This window comes from Mustela lutreola, chromosome 3 (genome assembly GCF_030435805.1).
Source record: "Mustela lutreola isolate mMusLut2 chromosome 3, mMusLut2.pri, whole genome shotgun sequence".
Classification (NCBI taxonomy): Eukaryota; Metazoa; Chordata; class Mammalia; order Carnivora; family Mustelidae; genus Mustela; species Mustela lutreola.
Window position 1 is genome coordinate 38,942,466 of NC_081292.1, and position 19,988 is coordinate 38,962,453.

Sequence of the window (19,988 nt, forward strand, 5' to 3'; positions counted from 1 at the left end):
CTCTGGAGTCTCTTTGAACATGCTTCCCCGGCATATGTCTGCAATATTCTAGCACCTTGAAATGGGAATACATGGTAAGTCAGAAAGGAGAAAGAAGCTCTTCAGGAATGTGTCAGAGAAGACGTATTGTCATCCATGATGACAGTGAAGAGCAGGGCAACTTGTTTGGACCTGCATCACATCCCCCCCAATTCCTAAGTTGAGGTCTTAAACCCTAGTACCTCCGAATGTGAGTGTATTTGGAGATCGGTTCTTTAAAGAGGTCATTAAAGTCAAATGACGTCATCAGGATGGGCTCTAATCTGATCTGACTGGTGTCCTCATAAGAAGAGGGAACGTGGAGGTAGACAGGTCCAGATGGAAGGCCACGTGAGGACACATGGGGCAATGGCAGCACTTTGGAAGGCGGCAAAAGAGGTCTCAGAAAAACCCACACTTTGCCAACACCTTGATTGTGGACTGCTAGTCTCCAGAAAGGTGAGAAAACAAATGTCTGGAGGTTAAGCCTCCCAGTGTATGGTGCTTTGTTATGCCGGCCCTAAGAAACTAATAGACAACTCAGGTCTCTGTATTTCCTCTTGAGAATACATGAAATATGTATGGGTTGATCACTCAGGAGACTTTCTGAAATAGCTCCTCTTATAATTCCAGTATCTAGGGGTCATGAAATATTTAAACATGAACTTTTTAAAATAAAGATGATTATTCTTTCTAATCATTTCGAAAGAATATAAAATGTTCTTTTAATATTTTCAGGGGAGACATGAAGAAAGATATAAGAAAGCATTTTATCAAATTTGTAGATGATTCTGAATTGCTATGTTAAGGAAGAAAAAGATTTTAATCAAGAATGAATAACTTAAATGAAGAAGATAAAATTAATGCAAAAAAAAACCCTCAAAATGTCCCACTTAAGTTAAAAACACCTGCTCTAAGATGGCTATTAAGCCACTCAAAGTAAAGGTCTAGTCACATTCACAACTGCAAGCTGTACATGAATTAACCAAAAAAGCAAAAACAATTAACCTGTAATCATTCTTTTCATTCATTCAATTAACATTGCCAAAAATGAAGCCCAGGGATTCAACAAATTATATGTTGCCAGTCACTAAAAATTTCTCAGTTTTTCTCTTGCTTAAAATTTGTTACTGGAAAGGCTCCTATGGCAGATTGTTCCTGGAAAGAAAATACTTAGCTTTTTTTTTTTCCTTTGGTAGGAGAGAAAGTTCTTATCTCCTAGTTCAGTTCCTAATTCTGCAGGCAACTCCATAGAATCCTAGACCATGAGGGTTCACAGATTAGAGGCTTATTTTAAAACCACACAAGAGGGGGTGCCTGGGTGACTCAGTGGGTTAAGCCTCTGCCTCAGGCTCAGGTCATAATCTCAGGGTCCTGGGATTGAGCCCCCCATCGGGCTCTCTGCTCAGTGGGGAGCCTGCTTCCCCCTTTCTCTCTGCCTGCTGCTTTGCCTAGTTGTGATCTCTCTCTCTCTCTCTCTCTCTCTGCATCAAATAAATAAATAAAATCTTTTTAACAATAAAATAAAATAAAAAATAAAAACCACACAAGGCTTTCCGCATCCCCGAAACCCAAGGAGGTAAACTGTTTCCTTCCTGGGCTACAGAATTTCCCATGGAAGGAAAACCTGTTTCCTTGAAAGCATGGGTGTTTAGCTCTTCCTTGCCTCTGTGAGGTCTTGACAACAAGCCTGGACCCCTCTGTAACACAGCCTTCAGAGAGCCCCTCGACCTTTTCAAGCTAAACATCCTAAGGTGTTTCACATCTTTTCCACATGCCCTGGCTTCAGAAACCTTCACCACCCTGGCGGCTCCTCTCTAGACACTCCTCTTTGCTCATTTGTTCGTTCATTTACTCCTCCAGGTGTTAACAGAGTCCCCGCTGTGGACCTGGCATGTTACCGGTCACTGCAGATTCCACACAGACGATGAAACAGCCAATCGTGGCACAGCCTAGAATTGCCTCGCTGGGACATAGAGCCTGCTGGGGGAAGGCAGTGTTGGAGTATTAAATCCTGACCTAAGAAGATTAGGAGTGCTTCCGTTGAGCCCTGAAAGATGAGTCCAGTTGGGTGGGACAGAACAGAAGAGGTAGGGTTGCGGAAAAGAATTTGAACAGAAGAAAAAGCCTGTTGCGTTCTCATATCCCTCCTCCGCTGCTCAATGGTGACTGACCTTGAGCAAGACATTTCACCTCTCTATGTTTCAGTTTCTTCATCTGTAAAGTGGGGACAATAATACAGAGTGACGTGTGAAGTGCTAGCACAGTGCCTGACACATAGAGATGCTTCTCCCCCTCCCTCAAAAAAAGACAGCCCTCATTATCCTCACTTTAATTATTATCATCAGTTAGGGAGACCTCGGATGTGATTGGCCAGAGGGGTAAGATCGGGTGCCCGCCCTCGGACAGGACAAGCCATCAAGGGAAAGAAGAGAGGCTATGTCACCCACAGGGAGGGTGCTCCCCACTGCCACCTCCTCATAGACGGCACTACACAGACTAAACACATGGGCAAGCTGAGGATAAAACATCCTGGGACTGAAGAAGGAAGTAAGGGAGGGAGGGAGAGATTTAAGAGGGAGAGAGAAAGGAGAGTTACAGAAAAGGAGGATGAAGGGTTTAAGAGAGAAGAGAAAGGAAGAAAGAAGGGGAGACAGGAGAATCTGTAGGAGAAAAAAAGGTCAAGTTACTTATTCACTGGCTAGGAAGGCTTTTTTTTTTTTTTTTTTTTTAAAGATTTTATTTATTTATTTGAGAGAGAGAATAAGTAGCGGGGGAGAGAGAGAGAAGCAGACTCCCAACCAGCAGACTCACTGCCCTGCAGGAAGCCCGATGCAGGGCTCAATCCCCAGACCCAGAAATCATGACCTGAGCCAAAGGCAGATGCTTAACCTTAACCAACTGAGCCACCCCGGGGGACCCCTGTCTAGGAAGGCTTTGTAACTTATTGGAAGTCACATAGTAGGCTTTTCTTTCTTTCTTTTTTTTTTTTTTTTAATTCTTCCAGTATAATTACAAGATAGGAATTCACAATTCATTTTATACAGTTTATTCAACATGAATGCTAACAGAGACACTGGTTTGTACAAGAAGCAGCGAGCACAGGCAGGGAGAGAATTATTTTATGCATCTGGCCTGAACAGCAGCCACGTCAGCCCCTCCCCCCCAACCTGAGTCCTTGTTTCTAGCTGCCATTGAATAGCCTGGATGCACACTGGAGGGCTGAAGAGGGGGTGTGATGGCACTTCAAAGGACTTTACTTTTGAAAAGCCTCTGCTATAGTGAAAACAATCTGATAAGCTCTGCCCTTCATTTTTATAATCAGATCTGATAACAAAGACACACACCAGCCACTGGATTGCTTAGCTGTGTGTTAATCCGTCTGCTAGAAGAGGCTGGCTCCCTGCACGGCGGGGAGGACCCCTTCACCAACTCCCCATGGAGAGAAAACTGCCAGCAGCTTATTTTCAAAGCTTCAGACGGGGTGGACCCAGCCTACAAGTCAGTTAGTTGATACTCTCCGACTACAGTGTTCTTACAGATGTTACTCACCCCTGCATTGTGTTTCTGGCTCGTGCCCCACAGCATCTCCTCCTAAAATCCTTTCCTCCTGCCCATCCCCCTGACCCCACTTTCTAGATTTCTCTTCTACAGTGATTTTCCAATGGAGAGCTCCAGAAAGGCAACCTCTCAGGTTCCCAATTCAGACCTACTGAATCAAACCCCCTGTGTTCCTACTGTCCCCTCTACCTCCCTTTCTGATCCTGCTACTCCACCCCACCCGCTGTCCTGCCCCCTCTCCCCTACTTGGTCCTTGCCGCTTCCAGTCGGCGATGAGAGAAGAATTAGGTACAAACAAGTCACAAACAAAAGGGGGGAGATGCTGCTGCCCAGCCTCCTACCTGATTCTACTGCTCCACCTCTTCTGTTTCAAAACCCTCCTTAGCCTCCAGATTATGGTTCCCCCTTGGCTCTCCCACCTGCAGAAAGTGAAAGAAAGCCAAGGACTGCACTGGGAGGTTCAACCACAGAAGCCAGAGAAGGGACATCAGGAAGGCACAGGAATTTAGATCTGTCATCACATCCTAGATGAGACCTGAAGATCACTGACTTCAACCACCTCCTTTGGTAGACGAACAAACCAGAGGACCCAGCGACTTGCCCAACGTCACCTGCTAAGCGTAAGTGGAATCAAGACTACAACCGTCCACATAGGGATGAAATCAGCCACCTGTATGTCTCATCCACTCAGTCATTCAACAAGCACCAAGCTTTACTGTGGGCTGGACCCAGCACCAGGGCTTGAGGTCCACAGACCCCAAGGGAACCAGCAGCAGCAGCATCTCCAAGTACGGATGGACACTTCATGGTTTGCTCAGAAACTCCTGGTCAGGGAGCAAGCTCGAGTGTGAGGTGCCTTTTCCTTTGTTCAAACACACCTACCCTAAGCCATGCAACTTCTCCCTAAGAGGCATGGGGTGGGAATGGGCACCTTTTCTTCCTGGGTTTGCAGAAGTTTTGACAAGCTTGCCAAATTGCTTAGCTTCTCTGAGCGTGGGCTTCCTCTCCTGAAAATGAGATAAACCAATAACCACCTTGCAGTGCTTCATCTTTTTTCTCTCGGATTCAATGAGCTAGCAGGGTCCTACTCCCAGCAGGGGCTCCGAAATTGAGAGCAGCCTCCCAGAGGTGCTCTGAGACCTGAAAAACCGTCTTGATCTTCAAAGGTTTATAGTCTGGTGGTAAAAACAAGGCAAGTAAAAAAATATCCAGAGTAGGAAATCCATCTTGGGTAGGCGCCGCTCTGACCCCTTGGAAGATAAGGCAGACAGGGTCGACCACTTAGCAGAGGACCCGTAGGGGGCGTGGCCCATCCCAGGAGGGTCCTGCCTGACTGTGAGAGGGACAAGTGGCATTTGGACTGGCCCTGACTGATCACTGGCCTTGGCTAAGGAAAGAAATTCCAGGTAGAAGAAAGAGGCCGAACAAAGCCCCTGAAAGCTCAGGGAAGGAGACAAAAGTTCAAATCGTGATAAAGTGGCTCCAGGGAATATAAAGCCTGTGGCCTCAAGGGGTCTCTCTCTCCAGGAGCCAGAAACTCTGACGGCCTGTGGCATCTGCTGTTCTTCCCTCATTGAGAGTACCAACATGTGTCAGTTAGGAGGATTGTTTTAGGACGCTGAAATTCATTTGCTGGCAGCCAACCCTTGAAAACGTTAATTATTTTCAACTTAGGCAAAAACCTCCATTGGCAAGAGAGTAGGACATTCTTAAACTCAATTCTCTTGGCTGGCCCCTTCCTTCAGGCATGTTGCTAATTTTGCAGGCTTCAGGTCCTTATATGAAACACATTGCATTCTCACTAATATTTTGATGTCAGATTTCATTAGAAATGTATGTAGGAATGGAAATAAGTCCCTCATAAGTGCTGTGATTTCCAAGGAACAGAACTTGGAGCTGTATATGGTGAGTTTTTGGAGTGTCTCCATTAGCTTTATTTTTAAGTAGCAAATTAACTGTTGTGAAGAAATTTCACTGAATTCTGTAGCCCTGACCTCTGGAATTTTCCCTAGAGAGTATATGTTGGCAGGAGTAGAGGGGGTGCATCAGGAAGAAGGGGTTCAGCTCCCCCATCCCTTAACCGTATTATGGGGCTAGCCTCCTTGAAAACCTCTACCTTCCACTTAAAGCGCTCTCTCTTAAATCACAAACACGAACTCTGTGTGGGTACTATTGCTCCAAAGGTGTATCTGTTACAGGGAAGGGAAGAGCTTTCGAGGTTAGCAGAAATAAAATGAGCGAGGTTGGTAAATTTAGAAAAGAACATGCATGTCAACAAGACCTTGTAGAAGGCAAACAAAACAGGGAGAGCCAGCCCACAGAAGTGGAGACACTTTGTGGACTCTCATTCTAGGAGGGAGGAGTCCAGTAGAGTGGGAGTTTGGGCAAAGGGTTAAGGTTTCCAAAAGGCTGATAAGAATCCTGCGGTTCCCCTGGCAACAGCTCTGCCCCCATAAGGCAGTGATAGAGTAAAGAGAAAAACTGTGCACAAGCAAAGGAGGCAGTAATTGGGGTGGAGACAACATGACTTCTGGTGCACCCCACCTTGAAGGGAGCCTAAGGAGGAGTTGGGAGTTTGGGAGGGGATGTGCGCCGCTGATAAAGAATGAGGACAGAGGGATGAATCTGGAAGCTTTCGCTGGCTTACACTCTGGGTACAGCCCATCCTGCAGCACCGACCCCATTCGCTAGCCAGGACGCCTGGAAGGGACTTGGAGCTGGAGAATGGGCTCCTTCATTCTCCTGGTGGCCTGTGCATAGAGGCTCTCCCTGCCCTTTGCCACGGCCCAGGAAGGCTGAGGCTCTCCAGACGACACAGAGAATGGAAAGCGGGTCAGCAGTGATCACTACCGGTGCCCAAACTCTTTGTTGGAGCCCCGGAGACCCCGGCCCTCAGTGATTTGGTTCCCTCCTCCAGCTTGTCTCCGGTTCACACCACCCGCCTCATGGTGTGGCAGTCCTCCAGGGCCTGACCGGGTCCCACCTGACGCTCGAGCCTCAGTGCTCCCGCCCGCTCGTCCCTCAGCGGGGAGCTCTGCTTTCACCAGGAACGCTGCCCTAAAGCAGCTATTTTCCAAGGGTGGTTTAGGGGTCCCTGAGGGTCCCTGAGATCCCTTCAAAGGGCCCATGAGGTCAGAACTATACCCATAATAGCACGAATATTTGCTTTTTATATTACTATTTTCCAATGAGTACACAGAGCATGAAAAGTTTACTGATGTGGTTTTCATTTCCATATTGCAGCTAACCTTTAAGAAACCACCATTTGCCAAGTTTGGGTGTTATCTCAAAGAAGAATATCCGCAATTACATGAAGAGGAAATTAAAATGCTTTTCCTTTTTCAGACTACGTATCTGCAGGAGGCCATAGTTTCTTCATGTAGTCCAACCAAAACATTTCATGACACACTCAATGGACAAGGTAAGAATCCAGCTATCTTCCTTTAAGCCAGACACGGAAGAGATTTGCAAAAATGTAGAAGAGTGCCATTCTTTTTTAACTAAGAAAAGGTCGCTTTTTATGCAAGTATTTATATGTACGTTAGGGGTTATGTTGTGGGTCTCTTATCGCTATTTTTAAATTAATTAACTCATTAAGGAATTTTTTTTTAAGTTCTCCACTTTAGCTTATGACCCAGTAAATGTCAATAGATCTTCGAGGTCCTCAATAATTTTTTACTGAAAAGGGATCCTGAGACCAAAACGTTTGAGACCCACTGCCTTACATCGAGTGAACGGCAGGCCGCATGGAGCTGTAGGTTAGCTAATGTAATTTCTGCTGCACATCAATGCACCAAATTAACGATCTTTGTCCATGTCTGTCTCCCCCACTACACCTGTGCTTCCTGAACCCACAATGTCTGCCACACAGCAGAACTCGATGAATGAGGGACGTAGAAGATAAGCCCACAGGACACACATCACCCCAGACTACCGCCTGGGCTGCCTGCAAACATTCATAAGTGGGGCACATACATACATGCATTATTTTTTTTAATTGGCTCAAGTTGTTACTGGAACTCTGATTTGACTTTAGACATACAGTATAATTTTTTTTAATCAAAACATTCAAATGAGGAATTAACCTAAGAAGCAATTCTGTTTCTCTGTTAAAACATTTGGAGATATCCTTGCAAGTAAGTAACTAGTGAAATAAGTCACCCAGGGTATGCGTTCAATACAGACACAATGATTTGCCATAAAAGTGAAATGTGCCTGGGCAATGTTTAGAACATCGAAAACAAAAAGCTGAGAAAAGCAAACGCCCATAAGAGGGAAGATACAATATCCTGTGAATGAAGAGGAAATCAAGTATTGGGACAAGGACTCCAGTGAATGTGGCTTCTGCATCTTTGTTCCCTGTCAAAGGAAGACCAAAAGCAGATGACACTTAGAATCCAGGCCAAAGCTGTGGTTTTTGACGTCCGGTTTCATGATTCTCATTCAATCACATTCACAGGTCCAGCAGCCCTCCAAGCACACCTGGGAGTGGCCACTGGCCACTCTCTGGAGTGAGAAGAGGCGCCCTGTTCCATCCTTTTTGTCTCTGGCACATTCTCCAGCAAAATGAGGAATAGGAGGCAATACTGGACGTGGGGCTGATTTCAGACAACGAGGGGTTTCTACTTCAAAGCCTGAGCTTGGGGTGACAAAGAGGACAGTGAATGCTGACAGCTAGCTAGGGAAGATGCAGTATGTGTGGGTCGGGGGGAGGAGGAATTTGGGGCCAAGAGGAGTTTGTTTTTCCAGCTAAGTGTGTGGTGGCTCATTCTGAAAGCCGCATCAGAAACCCAACTGCGGGGAGGGGTCCTCCTGGTTGCTCAGTGGATTAAAGCCTCTGCCTTTGGCTCAGGTCATGATCTCAAGGTCCTGAGATGGAGCCCTGCATCAGGATCTCTGCTTAGCGGGGAGCCTGCTTCCTCCCACCCCTGCCTGCCTCTCTGCCTACTTGTGATCTCTCTTTCTCTGTCAAATAAATAAATAAATAAATAAATAAATAAATAAATAAATAAATAAAAAGAAAGAAAGAGACCCAACTGGGCAGTTGCGGCTGGTGCCATATGAATCAGGCATTTTAAGTGTTATTTTTTTTCCCCTCTGTGTGTGTGTGTGTGTGTGTGTGTGTGTGTGTACACATACACGTTTATCATCTTGAATTTGTTTTTAAAAAAGCCCTTCTGTGTACTAGACATGCCCGAGTCCAAGCCACATCTGCAAAGGTCTTTTGCTGATGTCACTATGGAAACACATTCTCAGAAGACTAAAGACAAGAAGGCCCGATATCATGGGGCCAACATTTAGTGAAAGATTTTAACCTCTCAAAACAGAGTGTTTGATCACTAGCCATCAGGGAGATTCAAATTAAAACCACATTGAGATACCACCTTACACCAGTTAGAATGGCCAAAATTAGCAAGACAGGAAACAACATGTGTTGGAGAAGATGTGGAGAAAGGTGAACCCTCTTATACTGTTGGAACCCTCTTACACTTTGGAAAACAGTGTGGAGATTCCTCAAGAAATAAAAAATAGAGCTTCCCTATGACCCTGCAATCGCACTACTGGGTATTTACCCCAAAGATACAGATGTAGTGAAAAGAAGGGCCATCTGTACCCCAATGTTTATAGCAGCAATGGCCACGGTCGCCAAACTGTGGAAAGAAACAAGATGCTCTTCAACGGACGAATGGATAAGGAAGATGTGGTCCATATACACTATGGAGTATTATGCCTCCATCAGAAAGGACGAATACCCAACTTTTGTAGCAACATGGACGGGACTGGAAGAGATTATGCTGAGAGAAATAAGTCAGGCAGAGAGAGTCAATTATCATATGGTTTCACTTATTTGTGGAGCATAACAAATAGCATGGAGGACAAGGGGAGATGGAGAGGAGAAGGGAGTTGAGGGAAATTGGAAGGGGAGGTGAACCATGAGAGACTATGGACTCTGAAAAACAATCTGAGGGTTTTGAAGGGGCGGGGGGTGGGCAGTTGGGGGAACCAGGTGGTGGGTATTAGAGAAGACACAGATTGCATGGAGCACTGGGTGTGGTGCAAAAACAATGAATACTGTTATGCTGAAAATAAATTTAAAAAAATAAAAAATAAAAGAGTGTTTGGGGGTTCCCCTGGTCTCTGATTATAATTTTGAATGCTGAGGCAAGCAGGCAGTAGGGCGCTTCTCTCAATAGCCTTCAGAGGGGGTCAAATTCTGCCAGCTGGCCACCAAGCTATAAAACACAGCTTCCGAGAACTTCATAGAACAACAGTTGTCATAAAGCTATCACTCATTGCCTCCCTAGAGTTTACATTTAACTTATTTTCTCCTCACAAAAATATTCCAAGGTCAGCATTAACATTCCCATTTTTATGGATGGCAAACTGACCTCAGAGGGACTACACCGCCTAAGTATACGCACGTAGTAAGTACCAGATCTATGCCAAAACCCATTCTCTTTCCACTGGCCAACCTTCCTATTACCTCCACATCTGGGCTTGCCAGAGCCTGTACTTACAACCAGCTCCGTTTATCCACACTCTGTATGTTTTTAGGATCTCTCCTTTCTCTTGCAGAAAGAGAAAAATTCACCTGAAGAAAACATGTCCATAAGAGAACCCCGATATTTTCTACTCCAAATATCTTGATTCCATTCACAGTGTCCACATCTCTCTTCTGAGTCTGCTCCCACCTTCCATGAACCCACCTACTTGTTTTCCCACGCTACCATGCAGGGGAGCATTATTAACATGGATTAGCTGGACAAATCCAATTAAAAACTCTCCTAACATCTTTGTTCAGAGAAGTACCACCAGGACCTTTTCAGATCTTTTCCTTGACCTTTTCAGATCTTTTCCTTGCATACTGGAGAAAAGTCATGAGCCTCAGATTAAACGGAAGGATCTGAAATAGAAGGGTTTCTATTTCATTTTGAGAACCCCATACCCTCATTGCCGATGAGATCTACTCCCTCTGCCACCCCACCCCATCCCCCAAAACCCAGGGATAAGAGCGCTTCCCTACTGACATGTGTCCATCCCCGGTCAGGAGGTCCGCCCATAAGCCCCTCTTCCTGCTTGCTTCAGAGGCAGAGCCCCGATCACTCACCCAGGAGGGCCGTCTGGGGGTGGGTCCGAGAGTGTCTCCCTCTAGAGATGGACCTCGAGGGGGGCCGCTCCCTGGCCTCAGTGGGGAGGAGAAGAAGGGTCTGTCCAAGCACCAACAGAAAGCAGCCCACCAGCATCTTTTCCATCTTCGAGAATAGGAGGAGGGGAAGGCTGTGACAGACACAACAGGAGAAGGGAGCAGGGTGAGATTTCCAGGTCTCCTTGAACTCTAGGCGCTGCAGACCCGCTGTGCCACCTTTTCAGTATCAAACGTGCCCCTTGTCCTTAACATGTCATTTATGTGTTTGATCCTTAAGAACCCAAGGAACTTCCATTGGGAGGTTCTTGAATACTCTGAGCAGGGCAAGCGTATGAAAATTTTTCATCATTTTGTTCTCTCTGAGACTGAATGGAAAACTTGACAGGGGAAAAAAAAAATCTAACCTCAGGTTTCTCTTTAGTTATTTATTATCATTTGTTTATAATCATATTCTATATCTTGGATTTGAAAAAGGAAAAAGTATATCTGAAGATTCCAAATACCATTACTCCTTCAGTCTGATAATAGGGTATCCTCCAAATAAATATATATAAATTCCCAAGGCATTCAGGTCCGGCGGACACAAGGTAGCATCCCATAGCGAGCCTCCCTGCCTCCCCCACACGAAAGTGAAGAGGCAGCATGGTACACAGTGGGCAAGGGCCTGGACTCCGGCACCAAACTTCCTGGCTTTGAATCCCAACTCTGACACTCACCAACTGTTTCTTTAAGACCCTGGCCAAGCTACTTAACCTCCCGAGCCTTGTGGGAATATGGGATACTATTAGTTAACTGAGTGAGTTAATACATGTAACTGAAGCATTTAGCATAGTGCCTGGCACACATGGGGAGGTGGGGACAAGCAAATGAGCAAAGGCGCTGGGGGACCAGAGAATAGGATCAAACCCAGTGTTGAGCAGGAAGCTCGCAGGTGCGTAAAGAACTCTAACTCTGAGTTGAGCTCCAGGTACCCCCAGGAGCAAGGGGACTTAGAACCAAAGGAACCCTGTCTACCAGGACAGCACTGCCTTTACCCATTTTCTGTATTGGCATAGGCGGTATAGAGGCTCAGAAGGATTCTAAGCAGGGAAGTGACAGGGTCAGAACCAGGTCTTTCCAGGATAGCCAGTCTCAACGCTTCACATGGGACGAGAAAGGAACTTGGCCACATGGTGAGTGACATCAAGACTATTCTGTCTGGGGGCACTTGGGTGGCTCAGTGAGTTAAGTACCTTGACTCTTTTTTTTTTTTTTTTTAAGATTTTATTTATTTATTTGACAGAGAGAGATCACAAGTAGGCAGAGAGACAGGCAGAGAGAGAGAGGAAGAAGCAGGCTCCCTGCCGAGCAGAGAGCCCGATGTGGGACTCGATCCCGGGACCCCGAGATCATGACCTGAGCCGAAGGCAGCGGCTTAACCACTGAGCCACCCAGGCGCCCCAGTACCTTGACTCTTGATTTTGGCTCAGGTCATGATCTCATCGTCGTGAGACCGATCCCCACGTCAGGCTCCATGCTGAACATGGAGCCTGCTTGAGATTCTTCTCTCTCCCTCTGCCCCTGCCCCTCATCTACTAGCCACCACCACCCCCTGCTTGCACTCTTTCTCTCTCTCAGGTAAATAAATAAATCCTAAAAGAAAAGACTGTCCTGCTTGGCAAAACCTCATGAAGAAGGCAATGTCCTGAGACTAGGTTTAAATTTCCCACTTTCTACGCATATAACGAGTGTCTTTGCAATTTATTAATTTACATAAATTAGGTGGGGAGGAGGGAAGACTTAAGGTGGAACAACATTTAAGTAACATCACATGCATATAAAATCTTTACTGAGTTCTTATCTCGTGCTTGGCAATTTCACCCAACTGACTTCATTTTATCCTCATGCCTAACTTGCAGAAATCAGAATGATTACCTCTGCTTTTTAGAGATGAGGAAACAGAGGCTCAGAGCAGCTAGCTCAATCACTTGATCAAGGTCAAACAGCTAAAGTAAGTAGCAAAGCAGGGATTCAAACCTAGGGTAAGCAGGCCAATTTACCAAGTCAGTGATTAGCAGAAAACCCAATGAGCTGCTGGTAAAATGCGCAGAAGACAATTCACAAAAGGGCATGGCTGTTTTGCTGTCAGAGGCAGGAACAAGGCAGGGCCAGGCCAAAGACCATTTCCCAAAACTTAAAAACAAAAACAAAAACAAAAACAAAAACCCACCTCGGAAATAAGTGAATAGTTTGTTCAGCAGATTGCTTTTAGGAGTTGACCTGGCAATAAACCCAGGCTGTCAACCTTCAAAGTCCACAGTTTTGCACACTTGCTATGTACAGCTAAGTCACTTTTCCCCTATGCATTAAAATTATATTAAAAATAGCAAATGGGGGTACCTGGGTGGCTCAGTGGGTTAAAGCCTCTGCTTTCGGCTCAGGTCATGATCCCAGAGTCCTGGGATCGAGCCCTGCATTGGGCTCTCTGCTCAGCAGGGAGCCTGCTTCCTCCTCTCTCTGCCCACCTCTCTGCCTACTTGTGACCTCTGTCTGTCAAATAAATAAATAAAATCTTTAAAAAAAAAAAAAAAGGAGGAAATACTGTATTTTTTAAAAATATAGCAAATGTTTGGGGGTGTCTGAGTTGTTCAGTCGGCAGGGTGTCTGCCTTCGGCTCAGGTCATGATCACGGGGTCCTGGGATCTAGCCCAGCATCAGGCTCCCCACTCTGCAAGGAGACTCATTCTCCCTCTCCCACTCCCCCTGCTTGTGCTCTCTCTCTCTCTCTTGCTCTCTCTCTCTCTCAAATAAATACAAAAAATCTTAAAAAAAAAAATAAATAAAAACAGCAAGTGGTTGTACAGCACTTACTATGTGCCAGGCACTGGGCCAAATGCTTAATTTAAGTGTATTAAATCATTTAATTCTAGCAGTGACTCAGAGAAGGTAGGTGATTTACCTAAAGTTATGCAGCTGATAAAGCCATGAGGCTCAGGGGCATACGGGCTCATTCCTGAGAACTACAGCCCCCAGCTTTTTAAACAGATTAAATTCTTCACTAATTAGATTGGCCCCTTTTCATAGCTTTAACTGTGAGATTCTTTCCAAGAAAAGGAACACTTAGAAGATTGTGCCTCTTTCTCTAGTCTTAAACCTACTATTTACTTTCCAGCTTCCTGGGTATTCATCACATTTTATGTGACTTTATAAGTGTGTTATGTCATTTATATGTGATTTATTACTTTACTGCTTTCTCCCTCCTCCAAACTGAGAAATACCAAGGCCCCCTTTATTTATTTTCAAACGTATACAACATGTTCTCTAGGCCCACTTCCAACCTGACATATTTGCATTTAAATCCAAACATTTGGAACATGATGTGGTGGGTGATTAGCATTTTCCAAAAACAATTTCATGTGGTTGGGGTTCCTGCTGATTTCAAGAGGTATTTGTATTTTGAGATCACCATCACTAACCAGAAGGCACTAAGGATAGGGGAAGGGTAGGGAATGAAAAATAAACAGAGCTTGGGGCCCCTGGCTGGCTCAGTCACTAGAGCCTGAGACCCTTGATCTCGGGGTGGTGAGTTCAAGCCCCATGTTGGGTGTGGAAATTACTTAAAAAAAGAAAACACAGAACTAAGCACTTCTAGGTATCGAACACCAAACAGGTTACTCTTATCTTCTTTGTGCCTCAGTCTCCTCATCTTTTTTTTTTTTTTAATTTATTTATTTGACAGAGAGAGATCACAAGTAGGCAGAGAGGCAGGCAGAGAGAGAGGAGGAAGCAGGCTCCCTGCCAAGCAGATAGCCCGATGCGGGCCTCGACCCCAGGACCCTGAGATCATGCCCTGAGCCAAAGGCAGAGGCTTAACCCACTGAGCCACCCTGGCGCCCAGTCTCTGCATCTTTAAAGTGGGGATAAGAAATAGACCTGGTTGTTGTATGGATTAAATCAATCTATATATATAAAGCACATAGAACAGTGAATGGCACATAGTAAGTGCTCAGTAACTACTTGTTGTTCTTATCATTATGCAATCAAACCAATTAATATAAAGTACACAATGGTTGTTTTGTCATATTAAGCCATTTAACACACATGAAATTAACATTTATGCTTATTTATTTATGACCAGTATAATAGAACGATGACATACAAATACATAACTTAAAAATAACACTAGTATCTGAAAGTATTTAAAACGTTTCTTTTTCAAACTGCAGTGGCATGGCCAGTCACAAGCTGGTCGAAAAGATTTGCCCAACATTTCTGATCTGTTATTTATATCTGACTGTATAAACTCTTATAAACCCAATAAAAAGAAGACAAAAAGCCCATCTGAAAATATGTGAAATATTCACACCAGCACAGGTGACCTACTGTCCTAGTTTACCCAGAACCGCCCATGTTTGAGCACCAGACATCCTGCATCCTGATAAACTCCTCGTTCCTGGTGAGACTGAGATGTTTCCTCTTGCTACCAGCAACCTCGCTCCTCGGAATTCACCCAAAAGATACAAAAATTCATCCACACAAAGACTTATACTCAGATGGTCCTAGAAGCTTTATTTATAAAAACTAAAAACAGGATACCACCCAAACGTCCACGTATCGATGAGCGGATTAATTAACTGCGGTACCTCCGTACAATGGAATGCTACTCGGCAACTAACGGTTGGATTTTAAAATAATTATACTGAGTGCAAGCAGCCAGACACAACAGATCACATTTGGAATGATTCTGTCCATGTGACATTCAATAAAAAGCAACACTACAGGACAGAAAGCAGATCCGTGGTTCCAGGGTCCTGTGTGTCGGAAGAGAAGATCAGCTACAAAGGGACATGAGGGAAATTGGGGGGGGGGGTGTGTGGAAATTAAGTGTTTATATCATGATTATGGTGGAGGAAACATAGATGTATGCATTTGTCAGAACTCCTCAACTGTCCCCTAAAAATGATGAAATTTATCGGTATGTAAGTTATACTTCAAAAATGCTGTTTAAAAGAAACTAAAGGGATGTGGGAAAGAATATTGTACACACGCCCACATAAAGCCAGTAGGACAATATTAATATAGACAAGATAGACCTTTTTAAAAAAATCAAGTGATGGGGTGCCTGGGTGGCTCAGTGGGTTAAGCCTCTGCCTTCGGCTCAGGTCATGATCTCAGGGTCCTGGGATGGAGCCCCTGCATCGGGGTCTCTGCTCATCAGGGAGCCTGCTTCCTCCTCTCTCTCTCTGCCTGCCTCTCTGCCTACTAGTGATCTCTGTCTGTCAAATAAATAAATAAAATATATTTTTTTAAGATTTTATTTATTTAACAGAGAGAGATCACAAGTGGACAGGCAAGCAGAGAGACAGAGAGGAGGAAGCAGGCTCCCTGTGGAGCAGAGAGCCCGATGCGGGACTCGATCCCAGGACCCTGAAATCATGACCCGAGCTGAAGGCAGAGGCTCAACCCACTGAGCCATCCAGGCACCCCCATAAATAAAATCTTTAAAAAAAAATGAAGTGACAGTGAAACAAGAGAAAAGAAGTCAGGGCATGGAACCCTTATTCATAATGTTGCTCAGCTGGGCACTTAGAGCTGAGAGCATTGAAGGACGGGCGCCAGTTCTAGTTGGGAAATGGGCTGAAGCTTGAGAAACGGGTCTTTTCATGTATGGGCATAGGAGGATGGTTGTGCTGGGAAACAGAGGTTAATTCAATCTGAACAGATTCCATGAAGCATTTAGGGGCACGGAAAGAATATTTTTTAAAAAATACAACAGCTTTGACTTTTGTTTTAACTGTGTTTCTCCTCTCCATGGGACAATGAGTCTTTTCATTAAGCTTTAACAAGGGGGTAGGGGAAAAGGGAGAGGAGACTGCTCTGACCCTCTTAGCCTTGGGTTCTTCTACGTGTCCCCATTCCAAATAAACTGTCCGGCGAGTAGAATCACAGCAGAGCCATCAGGATGTGCTGTGGGCCTTGAGAGGAGAGGCCCGGCCTGTTAGAACACCCTGAGGGATCTCAGTGCGATGACTTCTCTCTCTGGGTTTTAGGGAGCTGTAAAACGAGAGGCGTGGCGTGAGAGCCCTGTTTCTCAAGCCAAACCAGGCCACAGGCCAGCACAGTCCTGCGATCTAAAGAAGATTGGGCATGACTTTCTACAAGGTGGTAAACTCTGTCTCTGGACAGGAAGAGAAGGTGGAGGGGGTAAGCCGTTACTATTTTTTAAGTGCCTACTATGTGCCGGGGAGTGACCTTGGGCATTCTGGGTATTATCAGCTCACTAGATCCCTACAATCCTTCTGCGAAGTGGACGAGTTCCCAATTTTATGCTACTCTCCAAGACACTCTCCCAGCCCTGAGAGCTAGCTAAGGGACAAAGCCAACCTTCTATCCCTGCCATCTCCCCAGCCGGAGGAACTCAGATTCTTGTCATAGCTGGTGCCTCCCTCCACGCTGGTCCCCTTGGCCTGGGAGCCCTACGTTAACCAAAACTGCGTTCATTCCTCAAGGCTCAGCTCATCGTGTTACCCACTCTCTAAAATGTTCTCCAATTTTCCAAAGAAGGATTGATGTCTCTGTGAGACCCGAACAATGGGTCGGTTGTCCGCCCTAGCCCTCGGTTTCTTTTTCTTGCTACCAGATCTGTCTCCCTGCCTTGTCTGTGAGCTGACCGTACCTGGTCATTGCTGTATCACCCACATGCTGGGGGCCGAATTTAATAAATAAGTCCTTAGAAAATAGACAAATGTTGAACAAAAGCACTTATTGAACAGCAAAAGATCAATAAATGTTGAATCAAACGGGCCCAGTTCTACAACCGACGACTGCCAAAGTCTCAGCTCATGTCTTTCTCTACATAGGATATTTGTCTAAATACAGGTGACCCCAATGGCTATCTCCTGTGACAGGAGGACCCCCTCCCTCAAATTTCTTGGCCAAGTTAAATACATAATTTTAAAAGGATATAGACAAAATATCAGCTATCGAGTCACAATAAATAATGCATCAACGTAGTCACAAATGCCTATTCAAAATGCTTTAAATTACAAAATAATATATCACTTTAGAATTAAGGCTTTTCTCCTTAAAAATGTTCCATAAAACAATGTTTGAAAATGCTTGCCTTTCGAACATCACTATTTTGTCAACAGTGAAGATATGTTTTGAGTCTTCCAACCTCGCCACCTGTGTCTAAGTTATCTGAGCTACAGAACTTTCCAGACCTGTATATGATGCTGTCCTTGGACATTTTATCTCGGGCCAGCAGCTGTCACTTACCCACGTAATATGAAGACACCATATCTCCACCACTTGCTCCCTCATGGTGTTCTTCTTTAAAGGATTGTATCCAGCATCACCCAATCCTTGCTACTGGGAAATTGTGCCCTCGAGCATAATTACAAAATCTGTGTCAATTTGTTTATTTTTGCGTCAATTTGCTTATTGTTTCGGTGTGTATCTAGATGTATACATGAGAACATTTTGAACTAGTGTGTCTTCCCCAAACAGCACTTTGCTTAAAATCTTTTCTAGATTCCCTGTACTTTGAGAGACTTTGCAAGGACTCAAAGGGCAATTTCCTCTTTCCTAAGGAGTAATTTTGGCGGGGGAGGGGGGGGGGCTCCCCTCATATTTTGGTATATATGGTCATTCCTTCCATATCTTATTTTCCCTTCCATGCACTTAAGCACCAAGTCCTGCCATTTTTTTTTTTTTCCCTCAGTGATGTCTTCTCACTCATGTCTCTTCCCTTTCCATCCATACCGAAGTCACAGCCCTAGACCTTATTCCCATCAGAGAGACCACTGGTGGTTATCCCCCAATATCTTCCTACCTCTCCTTCTTTGGTAATACCCCCACTTTTGAGCTGGATGTGTGATGGGCTGGAGTAAAGACCATGGCTCCCAGTCCTCCCTTCTTGCCAGCGTGACTACATGCTGGCCAGTGGATGACCACAGTCATGGTATGTACAACTTCTGGAAAGTGTCCTAAAGGAGGGATGTGGGATTGACCTCCTTGCTTTTTGCCTTCCTGCTGGCTGGAATGAGAACATCCTGGCTGGATGCCCAGCAGTCATATTGAACCATGACCCACGACAGACATGGAAGCCACACTCTGTGATAAAGCGAGGCACAGGAGTATTGGTCCCTGACCCCACTCACACTTTGGACTCACCGCCTCCAGGCTTCTAGAATGCAAGACAGAAATAAACTTCTTTCTCTAAGCTGCCATTATTTCACCTTTTTCTGTAAGTTGGAATGGAACATCAGTCCTAATTAATAGACTATTTCCAAGTCTCACCTAGTGAATCCATTTAGCACCAGTGCTGAATTCAATCTCCCCAAAACACTATTATGCTTATCATGTTCCGGCCCAAAAACAGCCGGTAGCTTCCAACTTCCACATGCCTATAGGATAAAATCTGGAGTCCTTAGTTTAGCATTCAAAGCCATGTTATCTGGCCCTGGGTTATAATGCTGACCTCTGCAAGTCCCCCCACCTACCCCACCAACACACACACACACACACACACTCTCTCTCTCTCATTAACCCTTCAACCGCATAACCTCATACAATGTTTCTTACTCTCTGCTGGTTGGATGGAGTTTGTAACAACAGACACATGGGTAGGTGGTCACCCCCTTTCAAAATGAACTGTGAATGGAAAGAACCCAAATGCTCCTTAACAGAAGAACAGATACACTGAGGTAAAGTCATACATGGGATATTATACAGCAAGAGAAAAGAACGAATTACCACTTTATGCATTAACGTCATGAATTTACAAACAAAATACTGAACAAAATAAAATTCAAAGTGGGCAAAGCTAATCTTCCATCACAGCAATTAGGGTAGTGGTTACACTCTGGTGTCTGTGTGCAGAAGGAGGCATGAGGGGAGTTTGGGGTGCTGGTTCTACTGATTCATCAGAATGCTGGTTACACAGTCATGAAAAGTAATCCTGCTGTATCCCTAATTGTGGCTTCCAAAGTCCCCAAATCTGGCCCTCAGGTGCCCAGATCAATGTGCGTTCTGGGCTGTGCCCATGCTACCCCTCACCACTGACATCATCACTGCCGCCAACTTCTGACAACGGCCCAAGCCTCTGGAATCCAGCCCAGACCTGCCTTTCTCTCTGAGTTCCTTTCAGGGTCCTGCCAGGTAAGGCAATAACGGCCGTCTGCCAAGCCACATGGCAGGGTTCAAAGATGACCTCACAGTCTGGAGCTCCAAGTGGCAACTGGTCCCTTGGAAGGGCCTCTCTGGCGCTATTTACTAGCAA

General features: G+C 45.1%; 1 protein-coding gene across 5 annotated transcripts in view; it reads right to left on the reverse strand.

Annotated features, from left to right (window-relative positions):
• MATN2 (matrilin 2) overlaps positions 1-19,988 on the reverse strand; it is a 134,900-nt gene that overhangs the window by 112,105 nt on the left and 2,807 nt on the right. For all 5 annotated transcript variants that reach the window (XM_059165958.1, XM_059165959.1, XM_059165960.1 and 2 more), the window contains exon 2: positions 10,688-10,857. In XM_059165958.1, the coding sequence (XP_059021941.1) occupies positions 10,688-10,832 (145 nt within the window). In that variant the 5' untranslated portion in view covers positions 10,833-10,857. The remainder of the gene's footprint in view (positions 1-10,687; positions 10,858-19,988) is intronic.